A 23,780-nucleotide genomic window follows, 5' to 3' on the forward strand; every position below is an offset into this window, starting at 1 on the left:
TACCACTGGAAGAATTTCTTTCCAGTGAATCCTGCCTGAAAAATAAGTTTTCTTATCCATTTACTTATGAAGATAAGCTCACAATATTACCAGTCCATTCCTAGTTGGAAGACATTATTACTCAAGCAATTAATTACATTTATATCCTGCCCCTCCTTCCAAAGGAGCCCAGGGCAGCAAACAAGAAGTGTCCATACAATAAAAACAACTTAAAAGCAATTCCAGTACACATGAAAACTGAGAACGATATGGGAAAGTCTACAGTAGGCACAAAAAAGACAGCATACATGTCACCGAATATTCAAGGGAAGGGAATTCCGATGGGTAGATGTTAAAATACTATATGCTTGATTCCTATATTGTGCAGAATGGACCTCCTGATAAGATGGTATTTGCAAGGGGCCCTCACCTGCAGAGCTCAGTACATCAAGGTAGCAAGACCTTTGCCATGCTTCTAACATGCCATATTACCTCCTAAAACTGACTTTTAACAGAATTCATGGTAAATGTAACATGTAAAAAAGCTCTTGTGTTTTATTCCTTGGCAAAATTTAGTTTCAAGTAAATGTAATCCAACTTTACATCTCTCGGTGTTGAATTTAGTGATTATATGATGTGCATGCATTTTTCTATCATATTGTTACCCTTTGACTTTTTTGGTGAAGGATAATATAAAAATGAATAGCTAGCTAGCTAGGTTGACTGATCTGGTAAACCTGCAACACAAATGTATTTCTGGTGTTTTCAAAGGTACATGACAGATGGTGGATTGGGCCTTTACACTCGAAGGCTAAACAGACTCCCAGATGGGATGGCTGCTGTACGGGAAACTCTGCAGCGCAACACCTCGCTGGGCCTGGGCGATGCAGACAGGTAGGCCTGCACCTGCCATTCTTTATTTTTACATTCTGTATTTTTACACTCTTATGAACCGTGTTCCAACTCAAGCACAAAGGAAAACATGTGCCTTTTGAATAGCCTACGAATATATTGCAAGGAAGTAGAATTTGGCTGTTGTGATTTTGAGTGGGATCTTCTGAGGATACTTGAGTTAAGGTATTTAAGTGGAGTGGAAATTAGGCACATTTTCTATGACAGCACATCTGGACAGTTATTTCGATGGTTAATTGGTAATGGGATAAAACTGAGAGACAGTAGCTTGTTGAAGACCACCTGGAGAGTTTGTGGCAGAGGTGAGATTTTATCTACCCTGTTTCCCCTGCACTAGAATGCAATAAATAAATAAATGGTCTGCAGTGTAGAGACGTTGACTGAAAACAAAGCCATATGGCTGAACGAAGTGAAGAAGGCCATGCAGGTTCTCACCCTGTCCCAGAGTCTTCAGTCAAACTGGGGGAACGTATTTTTCTGACCTCATGCCAGTCCATAAGACCTGGAGACCAAAAAGAAAAGTCTCTTCCCAAGCCACAGCAAGAGATAACTTGCTTATTATTCAAAGCCAGCTCTATCCCTCCCAGTACCCAAAGTTAACCTATGATAGGGCTGCCATACGTCTGGAATTTCCTGAACATAACCGGGATTTGGCCATCAGAAAAAGTGCCTGGGCGGAAACAGCTTAAATGTCTGGGAAAATCAGGACATATGGCAACCCATATCAAAAGTGTAGATTTTGGCTCAACAACTTTTGTGTCCGGATTGATTTTCACTTGAGATGTCAACAGATTTTTAAAGCATGGAAAAATCAACCCTTACTCTGTCTGCCACCATATTCTCCCCCATCTCAACCCCTCTAATTATAATGCTAGTGGTGTTACGCTGGTTTACTCTGTAAGGCATTTGAGAGAAAAATGGTGGCAACTGGCCACATCACAGTAGTGGCAAGTGGCACTTTTGCTAGACTTTCAAACATAAAGGGTGGAGGAGGGTAGCAGTAGACAGCATATTCAGCATTACTGTTAAAAAGATGAGGGATGGGGAAAGGAAACAGCACCCCCTGCAAAATAATTTGTAATACTTAATTCCAACCCCGAAAACTGCCAAAATTGCCATTCCAGTTCACATAATTTGTGAACAGGGCTGGCAAATTTGTTGGAGAGGCATTTCCACTCAGCCCTAACTATAATTAAAACATTATTAAGCTGCTCTTAAGCATGATTCATGAAATAATATTCTAGAGACTGGATTTATATCCCCTTGAAACTGTATAAAGCTGAATGTCCCAAGACTGAGCCAATCCAACACTGGACTTGAATGTCACAGTAAAATGGCTTATTGCTAAGATATCCCCAGTGGAGCTCTTTCGTTTCCAGCTGCTCAGCTTACTTGTGCTATCTCATTAGTTGTAGATAGAATGAAGATTTCTCCATATTAACTGTATTAGCATCAAACATGGCCCTTACAAGATACATTTCCCCCTGCAGCAGACCAGCAGATCTGGATGTGGAAAATTAATTTAATGCCTGATTGCTAGGTTAATGGGGATTACCTTAATAACAGCTGAGCTTACCAGTTTATTTGTATTTTTGTGTGCACAGGCATACACGCCACTCAAATGAATAGCATCTGAAAGCCCCCTTTAATTTAGATTTGTTTTGTTTATTTTAAAAGGATGTAAAACAGTCAAAAATAGTTTCATCTTTTCTTTATTTATTGTGTTGGGTTTACCCACCTGGTTGTGGGAGTTATTAATTAATTTCAACATCTGTGCAAGCCAAAGACTTCTCTCTCTTTTTGCGTCACAGAATGGTAAAAGAGACTAGACATACCAGGTCCGGCCCTTCAAAGAGGTAGAGTGAAGCCACTGCCTCAGGCGAAGGCAACCCACCCCATCACTACTGGAGAAATAGCAGCAGCAGCAGCAGCAGCAGCAGCAGCAGCAGCAGCGCCAATATCTGGCAAAATCTCACCGGAAATTGGTGATATTTGGCCAGAAACCACCGCTGGCCACCAGAGGCAGTGGAGCGGAGCAGCGCTTCCCCCTTTTGCCTCAACTGGCAAAACGGGATACATCACCCCTGAGACATAGGTGTAGGTACAGAGTTCTAGGAATTAAAGTCTTTTTTCCAAATCTAGATCCCCAGGCCTTTGTTTGTTACAAAAGTGAATGTGCAAGAAGGTTGGAAAAATACCAGTTTCCCAGACAGATCTGCACATCTCCCAGGTGCCACCCTTTAACAGGGAAAGGTTGTCAGGATAGGAAGAAATTCCGAATCTTTGCTGTTTACTTTCTTATTCTTCTGTCTTCTTCTGGTGGAATTTTCTGCCCACTGAGGATCTCCAGGCCTCATCTCTTTCTTCTTTTAGGAGGCTAGTAGAACATTCTTATATTAAAAGGCCTTTTATCTTTTTTGGGGGGGTTTATAGCTGCATTGTTGTTGTTAAACCTTCTTCAATAAGAACCCAGCCCCACACATATATATGGTCACACAAATTGATCGTGTGAAAGAGGGGGGGGCAGGGGGGATGCCTGTACAAAATTTTGATAAAATACTCTTCTGAAATGTAGTTGGAATAGGCAGGAGGAAAGGCCTGTAGCCAGTTAGACAGAGGAACACATGCAGGACATCATGCACTAGAGCAGGACAAATGAGTTCTGCCTAGCAGCAGTTTAAAATAGTATTTACATTGCAAAAACATGAGGCCAAGCAGAGGACAATCCACAACCTGAATCCCTGCAGGTGACAACAGGATTCAGACAAAGGAATGGAACATACTGCGTTAAAACTGGTCAGACTACCGTAAATTTCGCTCCATAACACGCAGATTTTTCCTCCTAGAAAGTAAGGGGAAATGTCTGTGCGTGTTATGGAGCGAATGCCTACAGATGGCGGGGGAATCTGCTGCAGTTGTGAGCAGTCCGTGGCTTGCTTTGAAACAGCAAAGCAGGTGTAAGCGGCTCCTGTCAGCGAGCCGAGCCGGGAGGAGGGAGAGAAGCAGAGCGGGCTTGGCTGCTTTAAAAAAACCCGTCCTCTATGTTCCTCTCTCCTCCCCACAGAGCTGCTAAGTAGCAGCGAAGCTTTTCAGCCAGCCTAGCCGGGAGGAGGGAGAGAAGCAGAGCGGGGTTGGCTGCTTTTAAAAAAAACCGTACTCTCTGTCCCTGCCTGCAGTTTTTTGCTGTCCGATTTTGGATTAGCCACTGTAGGGGCTGTGTGTGTGTGTGCTTGAGCTATAGTTCTCCTCCTCCTGCTTCCCCTTCGCTCTCCCTGCGCCCCTGCACTCTCCCTCCGACTTTAGAATTGACACTCTGTGTCTGTGTGTGTGAGAGAGAGGGCTCCTTCTCCTCCTCCTGCTTCCCTTCACTCTCCCTGCGCTGTCCCTCCGACTTTAGAATTGACACTCTGTGTGTGTGTGTGTGTGAGAGAGGGCTCCTTCTCCTCCTCCTGCTTCCCTTCACTCTCCCTGCGCTGTCCCTCCGACTTTAGAATTGACACTCTGTGTGTCTCTGTGTGTGTGAGGGCTCCTTCTCCTTCTCTTGCTTCCCGTTCACTCCCCCAGCGCCCTGCGACTTTAGGGCCAGTTCCCTCTCTGCGTGTGTGTGTGTTTTGACCTCACTGCGCTTGTTGGGGGAGAGTGTTGGTCGCAATTTTTCTTGATTTGTCTCAGAGTGGTTACTATCATGGTTTCCTTGCCGGGGAGGAGGGAGAGACGCAGAGCCTGCTTGTTCTAAAGGAGCAAAGCTGGAGAGGAGCCTCTCCTGCATTATCAGCAGCATCCTTCTCCACACCCCCCACGCGAGCTCCTTGTCCCTTGAGTTCTTTTCCTTCCCTCCCCACTTAAAACGTGGTTACAAAGCACGGATCCACATGGATCCTCAGGATTTTTGCACTAGGTCACCCCAAATTCACCATCAGATCACATAGCATATCCATGGCTACAGCCTGCACCAAAACACACACGCACCCACTGTTTCATGGGGTCGCAATGGCGCAAAAACGTGGTTACAAAGCATGGATCCACATGGATCCTCAGGATTTTTGCATTGGGCTACCCCAAACTCACCGTCAGATCACATGTCTGTGACCACAGCATGAACCACAAAAATCATATATCCACTGTTTCATTTAGAATATTTTTTTCTTGTTTTCCTCCTCTAAAAACTATGTGCGTGTTATGGTCAGGTGCGTGTTATAGAGCGAAAAATACGGTAACTGCTTTGCTAGCATTGTTAGCTTCTACAGTAGAGTTTCCACTTTTTTTGTAAAATGGAAGCTGGCCAGACCTGAGAAACCATGGCAATTATAGGCCTATATCATGACAGGGAGTGTTTATAATTCATTATGCTAACTGTTGGGCTATAATTTAATTTAACCTTTAAAGTTGTCCATGCTTTTATAAGCTTAGAGGATATATGGGCAGCTGCTTTCAAAGTCAATGTGTGGGAAAATTTATTTTAGTAGTATATCTTTAACTCTAAATATATGTGTGGCATGTAGGGTCCACCTACACAACTCTCATTCATGCCCCCATATTTTAATCCACCATCTCTTAACACATGTTTCTGAATGTCTTGTGAAAAGTAGTATTTCTTGTAGCTGACAAATGATGTGATATCTTTTGATATTTTGTAAGTGCACATAAAGAAATCAAGCATTGTTTCCTGCAACATACAAACAAGGCAATCAGTTGATGGAACTAGTGGATATATCTTGCAGAAAAACATCTGATATATAACTAATAGGACTGTTCTTTATTGTTCCTTCTAGGGCATGATATCCAATCTTTGATAAAAGAGGGGTATACTTTTCTTATATCCCAAACACTCTCATAAAAGACTTGTGGCTCCTTTAAAAGTAACACGAGTTTAGATCTGAGCTAGGGGGAAGGTGGCTTTCATTTCACAAAAGAAACGATTGTGGTTTGAGTGCCAAACTAGGACCAAATAAGACACAAATTCAACTCTCCGCTCTGTATGAGCCAGCTATTCCATCGTTCTTTCAGGCTAACCTACTTCACAGGGATGTTGTGATGGTAAAATGAGACCAGAGAAGGACCATGTCCATTGACCTGAGCTATTTTGGTGAAGGGTACAGTGGTACCTCGGGTTAAGTACTTAATTCGTTCCGGAGGTCCGTTCTTAACCTGAAACTGTTCTTAACCTGAAGCACCACTTTAGCCAATGGGGCCTCCTGCTGCTGCTGCGCTGCCGCTGCACGATTTCTGTTTTCATCCTGAAGCAAAGTTCTTAACCCGAAGTAATATTTCTGGGTTAGCGGAGTCTGTAACCTGAAGCGTATGTAACCCGAGGGACCACTGTATTATCAAATGTAATAAAAAACATTTTTGTTCAGGTGCATGATCTTAAGGAAAGTGATGCAGTCTCCTGCTAAAGCTAAGTGGGTCATGGTGTGATCAGTGCCTGGATGGGAGACTGCCAGGGAACATTACTTATGCTGCCTTGAGTTTCATGATGAAGGAATACAGGATGTAAATCAGAAATGGGGAACCTGTGCTCCTCCAGATAGTGTTGTACCAAACACCCATCATCTCTGACCAGGATGGCTGGGGCTGATGGGAATTGAACTCCAATAATACCTGGAAGGACACAGGTGTCCCATCACTGATTCATTAATGATACAAGTATACTGAACACATCAAATAAGCAGCCACAAAGTTAAGCCAGAACATGCTGGCATATAAACTTTTAGTTGTGGTGTTCATCTCACTGAATTCAGCAAGACTGAAGGATATTGGCTTATGTCTGAGCTCAAAAGAACACAAAAGCCAGACAGGTAAAACTAAAGTCGTTTTACTGTAGATCGTAGCCTGTTTCAGCTGCTGCATTATGAGACAGCAAGGCAGAACACTCTTTGTATTTTTGCTACTACAGAGCAGCATCACTACTCTTCTCTGGCTTTCATCTCTGGGTATTTGTTGACACCCTGGCCCTTGGAAGTGATCATGTATCCCAGTTTAGCCACCTAAACTGTAATATATGAATATTTATAGCTCCTGTAACAGAGAAATCAAAGGACCACTTAAACCTTCAACCCAGAAAACCCCATGCCTCATGTAGCTGTCTGGTTTGGTTTTTATCAGCTGGCTCAAAACAACCCGGCTCTCAAAGTAAAGTTATACTTGAGTACATGGAGAGATAATCTCCCTCTGCCTTAGAAAGACAAGTTTTATCTTGTAAATCAGATGCGGGGGAAAAGAACAAAGGGAATTCCCATCAAAAGTTCTTTTGAACTCTTGCATTCTAGAAAGATGATTGTCTGGTTAAAATAGCTAGCAATAACAATAGAAAAGGCCTTCGTTTTATAGGTGAGATTTTTCGTATGCCTTAACTCAGTATGCCCACCCCAGAGTTACCCTTTGATGAGCACGATGAACCCCAGCATCCCTCCCAAACCCAGAACTACAGAAGGGGCCGGGGATCATCCTCACAACTGGACAGTGACTGACCCCCTTCAACTTCAAGATTTGGAGGAAGAGCTGTTTGGATGCTGTGCTGCTCCAAGCTCCCCGCCAACCTTTTCTGGTCTAAACTGGTGAAGGGCTAGAATCCTGACAACCACAATGTTTGGATTAGCTGCCAAAATTATAGACCCGTGTTCCCTCCTTTAGAGCCCAACAAGGTGGAAAGGATAGCACTATTCTGTTGAGCATAAAGGTTTAAGTGCAGCCTTGTCAAAAGCATTAACCTTTGTGTCAAAAGACATGGACAGGGCACAATATTCCAATACTATCTTTTTTTGTAAGGAGCAATGAAATTAGGCTTGTACTAAAGACATTCCTAGTACAGTACAACTATATCTGCCTTCCATCCAACTATGGCCATCCTCTTCTATGTATCCTACTTGAAAACAGGAAAAATAAGCACTGTGATTCCATCTGACTGCCCCACTTAAAATTCTGGCAGTCACATTAATTAATTAATTAATCTGGCAGTAATTAAAGCCTATGAGTTGCTTTCAAGGACAGCACCATGTACAATGCATTATAGTAATCTAGTCAGGAAGTTACCAGATCACTGCAAATATTAACATATAGTGGCTTTCAAACTCAGCAGAACAAGTGGGAAAAGTAGGTTTGCTATCCAAAATTAAGCACAGTAGGCAGGTCCTTTGTGCTTTGCAAGACAAGCTGAAGGATGTAAAAAAAATTTTTGACACAGAGCAGAAACTGTTATTTGGCTTTTCACATCTAATGGCAACAACATCAACAAAAGTCCCCAGACAGCTGCTTCAGTAACCTCTGATCTTGGGATTTCCCTGTTGCTGAGGTTATCTGTTCAGCTTCCAAAGTGCAAACACTGTTTTCATACATTTGGAGCTTTCATTCGGACTTGGGTATCTTGTGAGGCAATAAGGTCAAATGTAAAGGCAATCAAACAACAAGCAAGTGCACTTTTGAGCATTCAAGCAAATATATGACAAATCACTGGGGAAGGGTGTGCCTAATTTTCAACCCTTATGAACTCTACTTTTGTGGATGAAGGCATGCAATATAATTATTTGTCAGTGAATTGCGCTCTCAAGTAACAGTGATAATCTAAGGCTGCATAACTACACTTGGCTGGAAGTTAAGGTGCAGCAGATAATAGTGAGAATTATTATGTAGCACCAGTGGGACTTCTAAATAAACATGTATTGGACTAATCTGTACAGTCTCGCCCCAAGGACTGTCCTTACGTCAGTTTTTCATGTTGTTTTGACAATATGCATCATTGTTGACCTCGGCGGGTGATGTGCTGAGTTCTTGGATCCGCTGATAGAAACTGCAAGAAAAGCAAGTATGGTGATGTTTTTGAAAGGGATATCACTTCTCATGTGACTGATGTACGTGCTTTGGGAACTAAGGCCTACTGACCTTCTGGAAATTATCACATTGCTGAAGGCTGCACTGATGTATATCAGGATTTGAACAGTCAATGAATAGCCTGAAATGGTGACAAGTGAGCACTTGAGTATATCTGAGTAAAGATTTAAGCTTTAAATTATTTTGGTCAACACTTTAAAAATCTCTAATGGATCAGGTGGGGCATTCAGCTCAATGTGTTGTCACTTCACACTGTTATCTACCTTTTGTTTTCTTAGTCTAACTATTCAGGCATACATCATTTTATTTCCATAGTTCGCCAATGCTCCACTTGCAACATGAAAAAAATACAACAAAAATAGTCATAAACAATAAATAAAACTTTAAAAAATGCACAACCAAATGAAACAATTTCCACATAAATCATAGTAAGATCTAAAATAAAGATTAGTATCAATAACAGCAGCAACAACCCCAAACAAAAAGTCCTAAACAATACTCCAGCCCAAGAGTTTGTTCAGCAGCCTCAGCTTTTGTAGCTATATCAGTCAGGGCCTTGACTCCCCAGGCCAGGTGGGAAAAGGCCTGCAAGGCAGGGAGCAGGTCTTCCAGGACTCACAGCCAAGATGATCTCTGGCCTCTTCAGCAGCCTCAGCTTTTGTAGCTGGAGTCAGTTTTATCTTCTTTAATAATACTAGGTTCTGAATTATTTTCTGTTCAGCTAGTTAGCAGTACTTTGGATGGAGACAATGGAAGGAGTAAGCCGGGTCTAGCTTCTGTACATGTTTTCCTTTATGCCTGATTCCCCCCCCCCAATACATTTATAACTGATATATTCATGTTCTGTTATTTAACCATTTTCATAAAATTAGATCCAGACTTACTTTGCGTTCTATGAATGGAAATGCTTTCCCCACACAACATGGAAATAATGGTTTTTTTCCACCCAGCTGGTGGAGGTGAGAGACATCTTTCACCAATTCTCCAGTTCCCCTGTGGCCCACACCCCGTATCACCCCTCCCAACATGTGGAAAGCAATGAAGCTGGCAACAGTGGAACAATGGAGGGCATAAGGCAATGGGTTGTTCCTTCTCTCTCCTTGGTTACTTGAGACCTGAATGCCTCCTAAATACATATAGCATATAAAATGTACCAATACATGTCAATATCTTGAGTGTTAATAATTAAGAGCAAGGCCCATTAAAGCTTTCAGGAGCAGTTTATGTCTGTTAAGGCTCAGGCAAGAGATATGTACCTCCCCTTAATCCCATAGAGGGAGCAGTGTTGGAAACACAGTTCGTTACAGGAAATGGCAGGCCCAGGAGCCCAGGAAAGGTAGGAACCTTATTGGAATAATCCTGGGTCTATTACAGAGCAGAACCACAAATTTGAATGATACCAGAATTCCTCTAACATGGGTACAGTGTCATGTATAATGTGATATTTCTAAAGATTGCAATTTTGCAAGAATACCATCCATCAGATACACGAGACTGGCCTGCCTATGATTTCCACTAAAGCAGGTAGCTGCTAATAGGGAGCTGCAATAATCTCTCCTCTTTGACCTGCTTATTTACCATAATGCTGCCAATAGCAGGGTTATTAGGCTTTTGTAGAAGCACTGCAACTTCCTCACTTGTGTGAAGAATTATGGCCTGCTCATAGCAGTCAAGCAAACGAGTTGGCATAGCTGGAATTCCTGTTGTAGAGGCCTTATTACAACTACTTTATTCAGTACAAAGGAAGGTGCAGTCGAAACTGCCCTTTCCACACTAAAAACATGTAATCTCCCACTGAACCTCAGAGTTGCCTTACTGGATCATTACTATATCAAATAGCTATCTAGCGTTTGAGATGTCTCCAAAATATAACACACAAAGTTATGTTCATGGCTGTTCTTCTATAGTATCTGGTATTCCAAGGTATACTACCTTAGAAGATGGAGCTAACAGTCATTTTTAGGTCTTGATTTATTTCTATGTTACCTTGTCTGCTTAAATATTTACTGGAGTTTTCATTCCCAGATAGTATCTTGCTTCCAATGACTAAGTTAGTGACATTCATTAAAAGCTTGAGTGAACAATTTTAATGAGGGGTAAGAGGAAGAGTTTCTTACAGACAGACATTTGTCTTATGGCAATCCAAAGTAAATATTTAACTCTGTTTATAAGGTACATAATGGAGACATTTACTTTAAAGGCAGCTAAAAGAAAATAGTTTTGCAGATCATTGTCAGATGACATTACATGAATCCTGTTAATAAATCTAGATCTCTGATCAGATGCTGGTGAAGTGATCTTGCAAATAAAAAAATAAAAAATGTGAATAAGCAGAACTGTTAAATACATGAAGCCAAAGGTATTAGTTGGGCCAAAACAAATAATTATAGTTCATGTTACCAACAAACTAGTAGCTTTTCTTCTTACAGTGTTTCTGCTACCTATAACCATGCACTCTTCAGTAAAGAAAATATACCACCTTAATACAGCCATACCTCGGGTTAAAGTAGCTTCGGGTTGAGCGTTTTCAGGTTACGCTCTGCAGCAACCCAGAAGTAATGGAACGTGTTACTTCTGGGTTTCGCCGCATGTGCAGACGCTCAGAATGATGTCACGTGCGGAAGCGTGTTACATTCTACTCAGGATGCGAACGGGGCTCTGGAAAGGATCCCGTTTGCATCCAGAGGTACCACTGTAACTGTATTTGTTGAACCCTTTTCTCCAGCCAGAGCTGTCAGTCTGATAATAGTGACATGAGATGCACTCTTTCTATTGCCAGGGAGCACTCATGGTAAAGTTTTTCATCTCCTGAAGCAACTCTATATCTGCATTACCACTCAGTGAGATTGGCAGGTAAATCGGCCGTGATTAAGTTACTTTGCACCACAGAAGTCATCGATGTGCTTGAGTGCAAGAAATTTTACATACAGTACTGAGCTTTGTTACACAGATAGTGTATTGCATTGAGACTGGAAGGCAACTGTCACTGCACATCCAGAATACACTGGAAGCTCCCTGACAAGCTTCTGAATCCATTGTATGAATTTTCTAGTACCAGTGTACCAGCTAAAATCTTACTTAGCGATAAGCCCTCTTCAGTTCAGTAAACACACAAGGAGGCACCAGGGATGAGCTCTCTAGCTCTGCTTGCCATATTTGTAAGAGGGCAGCCATCTGAGGTGGAGGGCTTCCTATACTCCTGGAGATTACATGTATGTTTTATAAACAGAGTTCTAAAATGTACAGGGAGCCTCTAGAAGTTCAAGAGTCTCTCTACTTCAGTGAATCTATTACTCTGAAAGGTAGAGTTAGTACACTTGTCCCTGCTTTCCCCCACCCCCTCACATATTTACTAAACACCTTAACATAATACCTGAAGAGTACTGAAGTCACTTGCAGAAAGGCAAATAGCACAAAAAAAGGAATAGAAAAATAGAACCAGTAGGAATTTGATGGTAGTGAGTCAAGCGATACCGTACTTTGCAACTTAAAAGTTCTAGAAGGCTGACAATCTCAGAAAATGTTTATGTGTTACATGGAAAACGGGATGATTTGGAAAAATGAAAGCCTTATGGGTAGCTTTTGCATAATTTACCATTAGGTAGCATTCCCCCCATTATATGTACAGGAACCATACCAGTTTGGGCGCCAAAAGAGGGCTTGTCAAGAATTGAGAGGAGGCATTAATTTTCGGTGTAAAGCTATCAATAAAGAGCTTACTGACCGTGAAGTGAAAATTTGAGCCATTTGATCCTTGCATTTTTTGTGGGCTATGGTTTCTTTCCAATAAAACTCATTGAAGCTGATACGCTTAGTCATACCTTGCCTTGTAAGACTGTTAATATTCTCAAATAACAGAGGGCTTGACCAGATATTTTATTACACAATAGTTCTCTGTAACAGTTAGTTAATGTGTAAGTGGTCGTGTAAGGCTGAATAGATTTCATTTAGGGCATATTTCAATTCAGCAACTTGAATTCTTGCAGAATTTTCAATTTTCAAAGCTCTACTTAGTTTAGGAAGCTTAGGAATCTCTTCCTGCTTCATTATAAGGATGTATATCATCTAGATGGGGACAGGCATGGAATTGTTATATTCGTTAATAAAAACATACAAATAGCGTACTGGAACAGAGCAATGGCCTGTCTAGTCCTGCTTCCTGTTCTCACAGTGGACAACCTATGAGAAGCCCGTAAGCAGGACCTGAATGCAACAGCACTCTCCCCACTAGTGGTTCTTAGTAGCTGGCATCCAGGGGCATGGAGGAAGAAGAAAGCCTTTGCATCTAGTAGCCACTGATAAGCTTACCCTTCATGAATTTGTTTAATCCTCTTAAAGTCATCCAAGTTGGTGAGCATCACCACCTCTTGTGGAAGTGAATTCCATAGTTTTAACTATGCTCTGTGTGAAGAAGTACATACTTTCTTTTGTCTCTCCTGAATCTTCTAACGTTCAGATTCATTGGATGTCCCCGAGTTCTAGTGTTATGAGCTAAAGCTCCAACAATGACAGCCTGAAAAGGGGTTTCCTTTTCAAATGTGTTCACTACTGTTCACTACTGTTGGGAAGAAATAATGCTTGTCAGATTTCTGATAAGCTATTCTTTCACTGAGAATGAGAGGAAAACATCAAGCTCGTGTACGGGCATGATGGAATTTTGCAAGACAGAGGAAATGAAGTTATCTGAAGTCTTAAGTAACGTATGTATTGAAGTTCCACTGCATAGAATCATAGAATTGTAGAGTTGGAAGGGACCCTGAGGGCCAACTAGTCCGTTGTAGGTATGAAACCTGTTGCATAGAAAGACTTAAAGGGGGAAGAATATACAAACTCCCAAGATAGTTTGAAATCAACCCCCTTGCGTGAACAAAAATTCCTGCCTGAGATTTATATGTGAATAGAAAATGATTCCATTGTTAAATATCATGTGTTACAAGAAAGTGTGAGGGGGTTGCAGGATCATGCTCACATGATTTCATGTCATGACAATATGCACTGTCCAGAACTCCCATCAGGTGGTCATTTGGCAGCCATTTGAATGAGTGCCGCAACCCCATAGTTGCCTTTGACCGGACTTAACCGTCCAGGGGTCTTTTATTTTTACCTTTTTATAATCTATTATTTGAGCCCATGAAGGGATATAAATCAATAAAAAACACCTTGGAGAGACAGAAAAGAAACCAGGAATCATGTCATGTCCAGGTAGGACCTTTGGCAGATTCAGTAATAAATGGTGCACTGATACTTCATGCATTATGGCTTGAATATTTGAACCCCTGTTAGATCTGTCATTTTTTCCTTCTGTCATGCACATGCACATGTATACGTATAAGAAAAGACAGTGGTTAGTGTTCATGAGTTGGCTGCTACTTAGGAACATAGAAAGCTGCCTTATACTGAGTCAGACCATTGGTCCATCTAGCTCAGTACTGTCTGCATTGACTGACAGCTGGGTTTCAGACAAGAGTCTGTCTCAGCCTAATCTGGAGATATCAGGAATTGATCCTGTAACTGTAGCCACAAGGCCTTTTCCTGTTGTGATTGGATGCACTGAGGACTGTCCAATTCTTAAAAAGAGGACTGTCCAATTCTAAAAGAAAGCCCTGGATAGAAGCACCCATTGACTCCAACACGTCTTGTTGAATAGTTATAGGCTCAGAAATACTTTAGGACTGTTCTCTAGCTAATTTCTTTTGTAATTCAGAGCTTTAATTAACCAGACTGAATCCCAAACACTAACAATCACAATTGTTTACTCAGATTCAGGGGGATTGTTTATTTAAATACTATTCTACATAAAAGGGACGCGGGTGGCGCTGTGGGTAAAACCTCAGCTCCTAGGACTTGCCAATCGCATGGTTGGCGGTTCGAATCCCCGCAGCGGGGTGAGCTCCTGTCGTTCGGTCCCAGCTCCTGCCCACCTAGCAGTTCGAAAGCACCCTTAAGTGCAAGTAGATAAATAGGTACCGCTCTATAGCGGGAAGGTAAACGGCGTTTCCGTGTGCTGCTCTGGTGCTGGTTCGCCGGAGCAGCTTCGTCACGCTAGCCACGTGACCTGGAAGTGTCTGCGGACAGCACTGGCTCCTGGCCTCTAGAGTGAGATGAGCGCACAACCCTAGAGTCTGTCAAGAGTGGCCCGTATGGGCAGGGGTACCTTTACCTTTACCTTTACCTTTACCTTTACCTTTACCTTTACCTTTATTCTACATAATCTACCATATTGATCATAGTTCCTCATACTTTTCTACTATTGAAACTAGGGCAGTAGGGAGGGGGAGAGAATTCAGTTGTTTTGATAACCCTTTTTGTAGTCCAGAGGACCTAGTCAAATATTAACAGCTGCAAAAGACAAGGGGGTATTGTAGGATAAGAAAGCAAAGTAATATTCTGGTCTGTTGCATTAACCTAAAAGAATGGAATTTTCTTCTTTAACCAAGGAAATTAATTGATCCTGTAACTGGAAGGTTATCCTTCACAGTTTACATTGTGTAATACTATAGAAATCGAATTGAGGTTAAAATCAAAGTTAGATGAAAAAATCCATTTTAGGTGGAACAAATTACAATCAAAGACATAATCTGGAAAGAGAGGGCATAATTCTCTCTCAACTTAACCTTTATGTAGTTGTTCTGAGGATGAAATGGTGGAAGGGGAAGAACCTTTAGCTCTTTGGAGAAAAGGTGAGATATGAATGTAATAAATGAAAATAATATTAGGAGTGCAATCTTCTGGATGATATTTATTTATTTAAAGTACTTGTGTGCGTCCCTTCAGTGTAAAGCCTTGCCAAGGTGGCTTACACACGGTAACTAAAACAATTATTTTTAAAACCAAATTAACATATTTTAAAAGGTCACCCTGTATGATTACCTATGTGAGGAGACAGACAGGGGGAACGTGTCCTTGCTAATTCTCCTCAACCTCAGCAGCGTTTGATACTGTCAACATTGGTATCATTCTGGAGCAGCTGTCCAAATTAAGGCATGGTGGCACTGCTTTGCAGTGGTTTAAGATCTACTTGGATGTCATTTCCAAAGGGGTGATGCTTGTGGCATGCTCTTCAGCGCTGTGGAGCTATCAGTGTGGGGTTCTTCAGGGTTCAGTCTTATTCCACATGCTGTTTAACATCTATATGAAATTGCTGAATGGGGTCATCTGGAGTTTTGGAGTATAATGTCAGCAATATGCTGACACACAGCTCTACTTCTCCTTTACATCTGCAGGTGAGGCAGTGGATGTGCTGGGCCAGTGTTTTGCCTCGGTAATGGACTGAATGAGAGCCAATAAACTGAGGCTCAATCCGGATAAGACAGAGGCACTGTTAGTGGGCGGTTCCCTAGACGGGATAGATGGGAAGTGTCCTGCTCTTGATGGGGTTACACTCTCTCTGAAGTAGCGGGTATGCAGCTTTCGGGGACTTCTGGATTCATTACTGTCACTTGAGGCTCAAATGGCTATGGCCATGCAGAGTGTCTTCTATCAGCTTTCGCTGGTGGTCCTGCTTGCACAGGGATAGCCTAACTTCAGTCATCAAATGTTCCCCTTCTCCCAAGCCTCTGGCTAATTAAACAATCTATGGCCTTTTAAACTGGGAGTGGGGTTATTGTTTTTGTTAATAATTATTTTATTTTTAAATAATTTTTATTAATTTTCCAATTTTAACAACGAAACAACACCAAACAATACAAACAACAACAAACATAGACACATACATACATTTTTGCTTTCTTAACCTCATTTTCATAAGCCTCTTTTCTCGGACTTCCCCATACCTTCCCCTTTTTGCATCCTAATTTCAAAATTTTTCAGCAACCCTTTTAGCCAATTATAGTTTAACTTATTCTCCTTTCAATTACACTTTGAATCAAAAGATATATATAGCTGTAATTATACATCTTCCTTTCCCTTAACACTTTAACACTCCTCAATTTTATAGCAATTTTTAAGATATGCTTTAAACTTCTTCCAGTCTTCCTCCACAGTCTCTTTCTCTTGGTCACGGATTCTGCCGGTCATTTCTGCCAATCCCATAAAGTCGATCACTTTCGCCTGCCACTCTTCCAGCATGGGTAACTCTTGTGTCTTCCAATACTTTGCTAGAAGGATCCTTGCTGCCGTTGTGGCGTACATAAAAAAGATCTTATCCCTCCTTGACACCAATTGGCCGACCATACCCAAAAGAAATGCCTCTGGTTTCTTATGAAAAGTACATTTAAGTACTTTCTTAATTTCATTATAAATCAGTTCCCAGAAGGCCTTAATCTTTGGGCAGGTCCACCAAAGGTGAAAAAAGGTACCTTCGGTCTCATTACATTTCCAACATTTATTATTGGGCAAATGATAAATCTTCGCAAGCTTGGCTGGGGTCATGTACCACCTGTAAATCATTTTCATAATGTTTTCTCTTAAGGCATTACAAGCCGTGAATTTAATACCTGTGGTCCACAACTGTTCCCAGTCAGCAAACATAATATCATGACCTAAGTCCTGTGCCCATCTAATCATGGCTGATTTAACTGTCTCATCAATTGTATTCCACTTCAACAGCAAGTTATACATCCTTGATAAATTCTTCGTATTGGGTTCTAACAATTCAGTTTCTAATTTCGATTTTTCCATCTGGAATCCAATTTTCCTGTCTTGTTTAAAGGCCTCCATTATTTGAAAATAATGGAGCCAATCTCGTACCTTGGACTTTATCTTCTCAAAGCTCTGTAATTTAAATTCGCCACTTTCTAGTTCCAAAATCTCAGAATATTTTGGCCAATTAGTTCTCATATTAAGTTTCTTCACCTCTTTAGCCTCCATTGGTGATAGCCACCTGGGAGTTTTGTTTTCCAACAAATCCTTATACCGAATCCAAACATTATATAGTGCTTTCCTGACAATATGGTTTTTGAAACCCTTGTGCACTTTAACCTTGTCATACCAGATATATGCATGCCAACCAAACATACTGTTAAAACCTTCCAAATCCAGAATGTCTGCATTTTCAAGTAGTAGCCAGTCTTTCAACCAGCAAAATGCTGCCGCTTCATAATACAGTCTTAAGTCCGGCAGGGCAAAACCCCCTCTTTCTTTTGCGTCGGTAAGTATCTTAAACTTTATTCTGGGCTTTTTGCCCTGCCAGACAAATTTAGATATATCTTTCTGCCACTTCTTGAAACAATTTAATTTATCCACAATTTGTAGTGTCTGAAACAAAAATAACATTCTAGGCAGCACATTCATTTTAATCACTGCAATTCGGCCTAACAAGGAAAGCTTCAAGTTCGACCATATTTCTAAGTCTTTCTTTATCTCTGTCCAGCACTTATCATAATTGTCTTTAAATAAGTTCACATTTTTAGATGTATGTTAATTTCCAGATATTTCACTCTTTTTACCATAATTAATCCAGTTTCCTCTTGGAACCTCTCTCTTTCCACATTTGTTAAATTTTTTTCCAAAACCTTAGTTTTTTGCTTATTCAGTTTAAATCCTGCAACCTGACCAAAAACTCGAATTAATTCTAAAACTCTTTTTGTACTAGTGTCTGGCTCTTGTAAGGTCAAAACTAAGTCATCTGCAAAAGCCTTCAATTTGTACTCTCTGGCTCCGACCTGAACCCCTTTCACCAGCTGGTCCCCCCTTATCATATTCAACAAAACCTCCAGGACTGATATAAAGAGTAACGGGGAAATTGGGCATCCCTGCCGTGTCCCTTTTTCTATAGAAAGTTCATCAGTAACCACATTATTTACAATTAGTTTTGCCTTTTGTTCCGAATATATTGCACCTATACCGTTTTCAAACCTTTGGCCTACCCCGATCCCATGGAGATTCTTCTTCATAAAATTCCAAGAGATATTGTCAAAGGCAATATCTCTTGTTAATAACTATTTTATGCATTTTTGTGTTACTGCATTAAACCTCCCTGTGATCCTCGGATGAAGGGTGGTATAGAAACTTAATAAATATTTTTTTAAAAAATATATACACAGCTTTTTGAGGTGTTCCTTCACAAAGCTGCATATTTCAAACAGACCACATGTAAGTAAAGGAACCATATGCGAGTAACCACAATAAAATAAAACGAGCCTGAGAACAGCAGCAACTTAATCATGTCCCAGTAAGAAGCCTTCACCTTACATATTAATAAAAGCTTTAGAGAAGGGACAAGATTTTAAAGACTTTTTCAAAAAGTGAGAGTTCCATAAACTACACATGAAACTATCCAGTAACAAAAGCTAAAAACTGAACTCACTACACTTTTAACAGAATCCAGGCCAAAGCAAATACTGTAAGTTATTGAGGTCTGCCCAAAAAAACTAAGAAAGATTAGGTCATATGTATTGCTTGGATTCTGGGGCCACAACTAAAAAGCTTTTCTGTCTGATGGATCTTGAAAGTGTGGCTGTGAGCAGAGACTTGAACTTGAGGGTGCAGGCAGTCCTTGAAATAACCTAGTTCCAAAGGGTGATATTCAACTATGTTTTACTCAGAGTAGACCCATTGAAATAAATGGGCCTAAATCAGTCATGTGCAGCTGGTATTGACTGATATTACATGATCTGGATACTTATTCCCACAAGCATCCTAACAGCTGTATTCTTTACTATGTGAAGTTTCTGAACCCTATTTAAAGGCAGACCCATTTGGAGCTTGTTACAGTAGTAGTAGCCTGGGTGTGATAGGAGGCAAAACCTGCTTTTTCTAGAAGGGGTTGCAAATGGCAGCAGCAGAGGAAGCCGCTTGGGCACCTGGGGCTGCGTGCCCAGGGGTGGGGTGAGCTGCCCAGAGGGTAGGGGCAAGCCGCCCTGAGGGGTAGGGTGCACCGTGGGGCCTGCCTCTTCCACTCAGCTGCCCTACAGCTGGTGGGGAGGCAGCAGGCAGACCATTTGGGCAGCGTGGAGCCTGCGCGTGCCCAAGCCACAGCATCTCTCCCAAGAGAGACATGTGCCGCCCAGCATTTTGTAACCCCACTCAGTGGTGACACCTGGGGCGGTCCACACCCACCACACACCCCTTCCTCTGCCCCAGCAAGTGGTAAATGAGAATGAGCTGCCAATCACCTATTTTAAGATGAATTAAGCTGCTATGTCTAAAAACACCACATATACTTTTAACTGTTTTCTTAATTTTCTTTATGTGCTTTATAGAACCCCCCCCCCCAACAAATACATTTTTAAATAAATTTAATGATACTTAGTAGGGTCATGTTCTGAATTAGTCCAAAGGAATGATAAAGTCAAGCTGGATAATTTGAAACAAGTTATGGCAGGAAGTATATATAACAAATTTAAAATAAATGTGTGTTAAGTCTTTCTCTCTGAGGAAGAATTTCCAACTTCATGTGGGTTCAATATGGACTCCAAACTTTGCACTTCAAGACAGGAAATAAAAGTATTAAGTTGACTTTTTACATTACTGTGGTAATGTGTCGCTATCCCCTTTCAGTGCAGGCTGGATCCAGTTCCCATTAATTTATAAAGGAGCTGAACACATGCTTAGGCAGGAGGCTTAAACCCTAAACCAGTGATTCTTTGGTTTATTTGTCTGTGGTTTCATTACACTGGGCATGTATGACACAATGCAATGTGTTTTCTAACAGCTGCTCTTTAGGTAAATTAATACCTGGGGCCTCTTTACTTCTATCCACAATTTTAACTACTGGAACAGACCTTTAATGTAAAACTTATCTCACCGGATTGCTATTTGGATTTTTTTTTTAATTATAATTTTCAAACACACTTGTTATAAACCAAATCCTTATAAACTGAATCACAACTAATCTCACACAGGTTATTAAGTAAAATAAATACATGTTCATTCTCCATTCACTGAATAAATGCAGTAAATTCATCTGACTTCAGAGGCGCTCAAGAAAATCAAAACTCATTGAAGCTCACAGGCTATGCTTTTGTTTGGGGACTTCATGGATTGGGACAAATCAGGCAGTGCAGTTATTTTTATTAAGCAAGATGCTGTTTTTCATTTGTCTTGTCACTGGAAGGAGCCAATGAGTTTCCAGTTGTACAGACTGCACTACATTTAGAACATGCTATTGTTGGTACTGTGATTCAGTGTATATGGAATATGAGTGGACAGTTTTGACCAGTCTCAACTTTTTTTTTGAATAATAATAATAAAAAATCAAGATTAAAATATTCTAGCTCTCAGGGGTTTGAGACTTTTCAGGCAGCATGCGTGTTATAATCCAGGATTTCAAAGTACAGTTGTACCTTGGAAGTCAAACAGAGTCCGTTCTCGAAGTCTGTTCGACTTCCAAAACGTTCAGAAACTAAAACATGGCTTCTGATTGGCTGCAGGAGCTTCCTGCAGCCAATCAGAAGCTGTGGGAGCCCCATCGGATGTTCAGGTTCCAAAGGACTTTCGCAAACTGGAACACTAACTTCTGGGTTTACGGAGTTCGGGAGCCGAAATGTCCAAGTACCAAGGCGTTTGGGATCCAAGGTTCGACTGTACCTCTGTACATAAACTGATTAATATTTTGGAATTTCCTTAATGAAGTCCATCCTCAGCGACTGTGGGTTCAGCTTTGAAGAGGCAGTGAAGAATTGTGGACCAAAGCTGCCCGCAACCACTGCCAGCACTCCTCCTTTCACAGATTTCTCTTGCATCTAGTTTGGTAGCTGGACAGAGAGGGAAGCAGATGTCATCCCTCAGCAAGCAGGAATTGGCCCTGAACTTCATTTGCTAGCATGTCACTGTCAAAACATGGTTGTTGTTTTGTTTTTTGTTTTACTTTGCTGAGGCATACTGATCAGGCAACCAATGTACAGTGGCTGCCCAGTTTGTATAATCTGGGGAGAAAAAAATTCTAGTGTCACACATCAGAGGTTACACCAAACATTATTTTTCTTGTACAGAGAGGTCAATCTTGGTGGTAGAAGCTCCCTTGTATGAAGGAGCAGCTATTTCATTCAGTTCACAGTCTGCCTTTGATATCTACTCATCTAGCATCCACCCAGCTAAGACAGTCTCTAGCTCTGTCATTATACAAATATGTGGCGAGAGACTAGAGCACTCCTGTCTTTTTATATTCATAGCTAATCTAGTTTAATGCGATAATGGTCCAGCTGCAGGAAGGAATTTCATTAACACTCTTTCTTTTCATCCTAAAAACACAATCATCTGGTTTCTTTAAATTAGGCTTTTCTGAACGGCTGTGATTTTTTTTTGTTTATTTAAAAATAGCAAATTGTCACATGCAACCTCTAAATAAGCAGTCTTTCATGTTGCCATAGTGACACAATAGCCACTAAACCATAGACCGAGGAAAGAAGAAGCAAGTGCAGGCATATATATTGACTTAGTTTTGCAGTTCTTTGTTTCCTGAAGTCGGTATTTTTATAACTCTTTGGAGAGCATACAGTTTTAACCCATTAAAACAGTGAAAGTCTCTAGGATTCATTAGGTTGTATGTTTTACATCATGGCAAACTACATAGCCTGGAAACAGTTAACATTTTAGGTGTGATTTAAGTGCATTGCACACATTACACAGTGGTGAACTTGATAAGTGTATAATCAACTGGAAACGACAACTGCCACTGTGATACCATTATTATTATTATTATTATTATTATTATTATTATTATTATTATTATATTGGGGGGTGTATGGGAGCAGCCAGTGCCCCTGGGAATTGTTTTACATCATGATGCAGTGTCATTCCCATTGACACAATCTGTTTTTTTAATTAGGAAGGCTACTATCAGCAGTGCCAGTGGCAGCAAATTAAGAGTGTGTGTGTGTGTGTGTGTGTGTGTGTGTAAAAAAAGAAAAAGAAAAGACTGTCAGGCACCTCATCCACAGTGTCTCTCCAATTATAAGAATTCAAATGCAACCTTCCTCCTGAATTATTAGAATGCACCATTATTTGCCCAAAGCTGCCAAATTCACCCCATCCTTTTTTGCAGGGGATGGGGAATTCTTGCTCCTGTGCTAGCAAGTAAGCTAATGACACTATCGAAACTTATATTTGGCTCGGAAATATTAAGCTTGCAAGCTTGTACGGTACTTCATTCCTCAGATATGAGGTAATCATTACGACCCTCTGCATTATTGTACAGGTTTGATTTTAATCTAAATTTCCCCCTTTCAACTTGAACCACCCCACCCCCAAGGCCCTATTGTCTTCCTTACCCCACTTATTTTCGGACAGCAGAAGGAAAGGGAGGGAGATCTTTCCCCCTTTCACACGTGACAATACAGGTACCTGGGGGAAACTATATTTTCCAGAGGCTGTTTGCACCTGTGGTATTAAATAACAGATGCCAGAGGGGGGAGATGGCTTCTTTTACTCCTGCTTGTTGCTTCTTGCCACTGCAAAGTAAGTGGAGTCAGAGGAAAGGTAGAAGAAGTTTGGAGAACTGGTCGATGGAGGGGGTAGAAGTGACTGTGTAGAAGCGGTGAGGGTGGGCAAAAACACAATTCAGATCACTTGGGGAATAAACCAAGCTATTTCTCAGTCTTCAGAGAAATAGTTCTGAGCCAAGTAAACCTAGGAAAACAACCAGCCATCACTGCCTAAGTATGGAAATAAAAATTAGAATTGTGAAGGGCTTTTAATGACCTGTGTTCTCTATTTTTTTGTTTTCTAAAGGTTACAGGTTTTGATTTATTCTCCACCAATTTTCACTTGGAAACCAAATGTTACAAAAAAGGATGCAAAACACTCCAACATCTGTGTATTAATAAGCTTGGCATACCTCAGGTGTATTCATCTCAGGTTCACGGTGTTGGCTAAGTCAGGCCTTGCAACCTGACAAGCCAAACAAAACTCACCAATTGCATATGGCAGCCACAGGGAGGTTTTCAAGCACCTCAACACCATAATTACAAGTCTGGTCAGCTGCAGTCAGGCTGCTGTGTCACAAGTGATTCAGGCCTTCTTTTGGCTATTTGTAAAAAGGAATTAATGGTAATTCTGATGAACAGCACAGTGTTCAACAATCCACACTTCAAATGCCTTAATTATGATTATGATAAAGAACCTTGTCATGAATGTGCTCACTTTTTCATCCCAGTGTCTCAATTTTCAAGGAAAATTGTTAA

At 41.0% G+C, this 23,780-nt stretch overlaps 1 protein-coding gene across 9 annotated transcripts in view; it reads left to right on the forward strand.

Moving 5' to 3' along the window:
- The window catches only part of NAV2 (neuron navigator 2), a 559,460-nt gene that overhangs the window by 455,957 nt on the left and 79,723 nt on the right, over positions 1-23,780 (forward strand). For all 9 annotated transcript variants that reach the window (XM_081882207.1, XM_081882209.1, XM_081882202.1 and 6 more), the window contains one exon: positions 751-873. In XM_081882207.1, the coding sequence (XP_081738333.1) occupies positions 751-873 (123 nt within the window). The remainder of the gene's footprint in view (positions 1-750; positions 874-23,780) is intronic.

Source organism: Podarcis erhardii, assembly GCF_964252035.2.
Source record: "Podarcis erhardii genome assembly, chromosome: 1".
In the NCBI taxonomy this organism is placed as follows: Eukaryota; Metazoa; Chordata; class Lepidosauria; order Squamata; family Lacertidae; genus Podarcis; species Podarcis erhardii.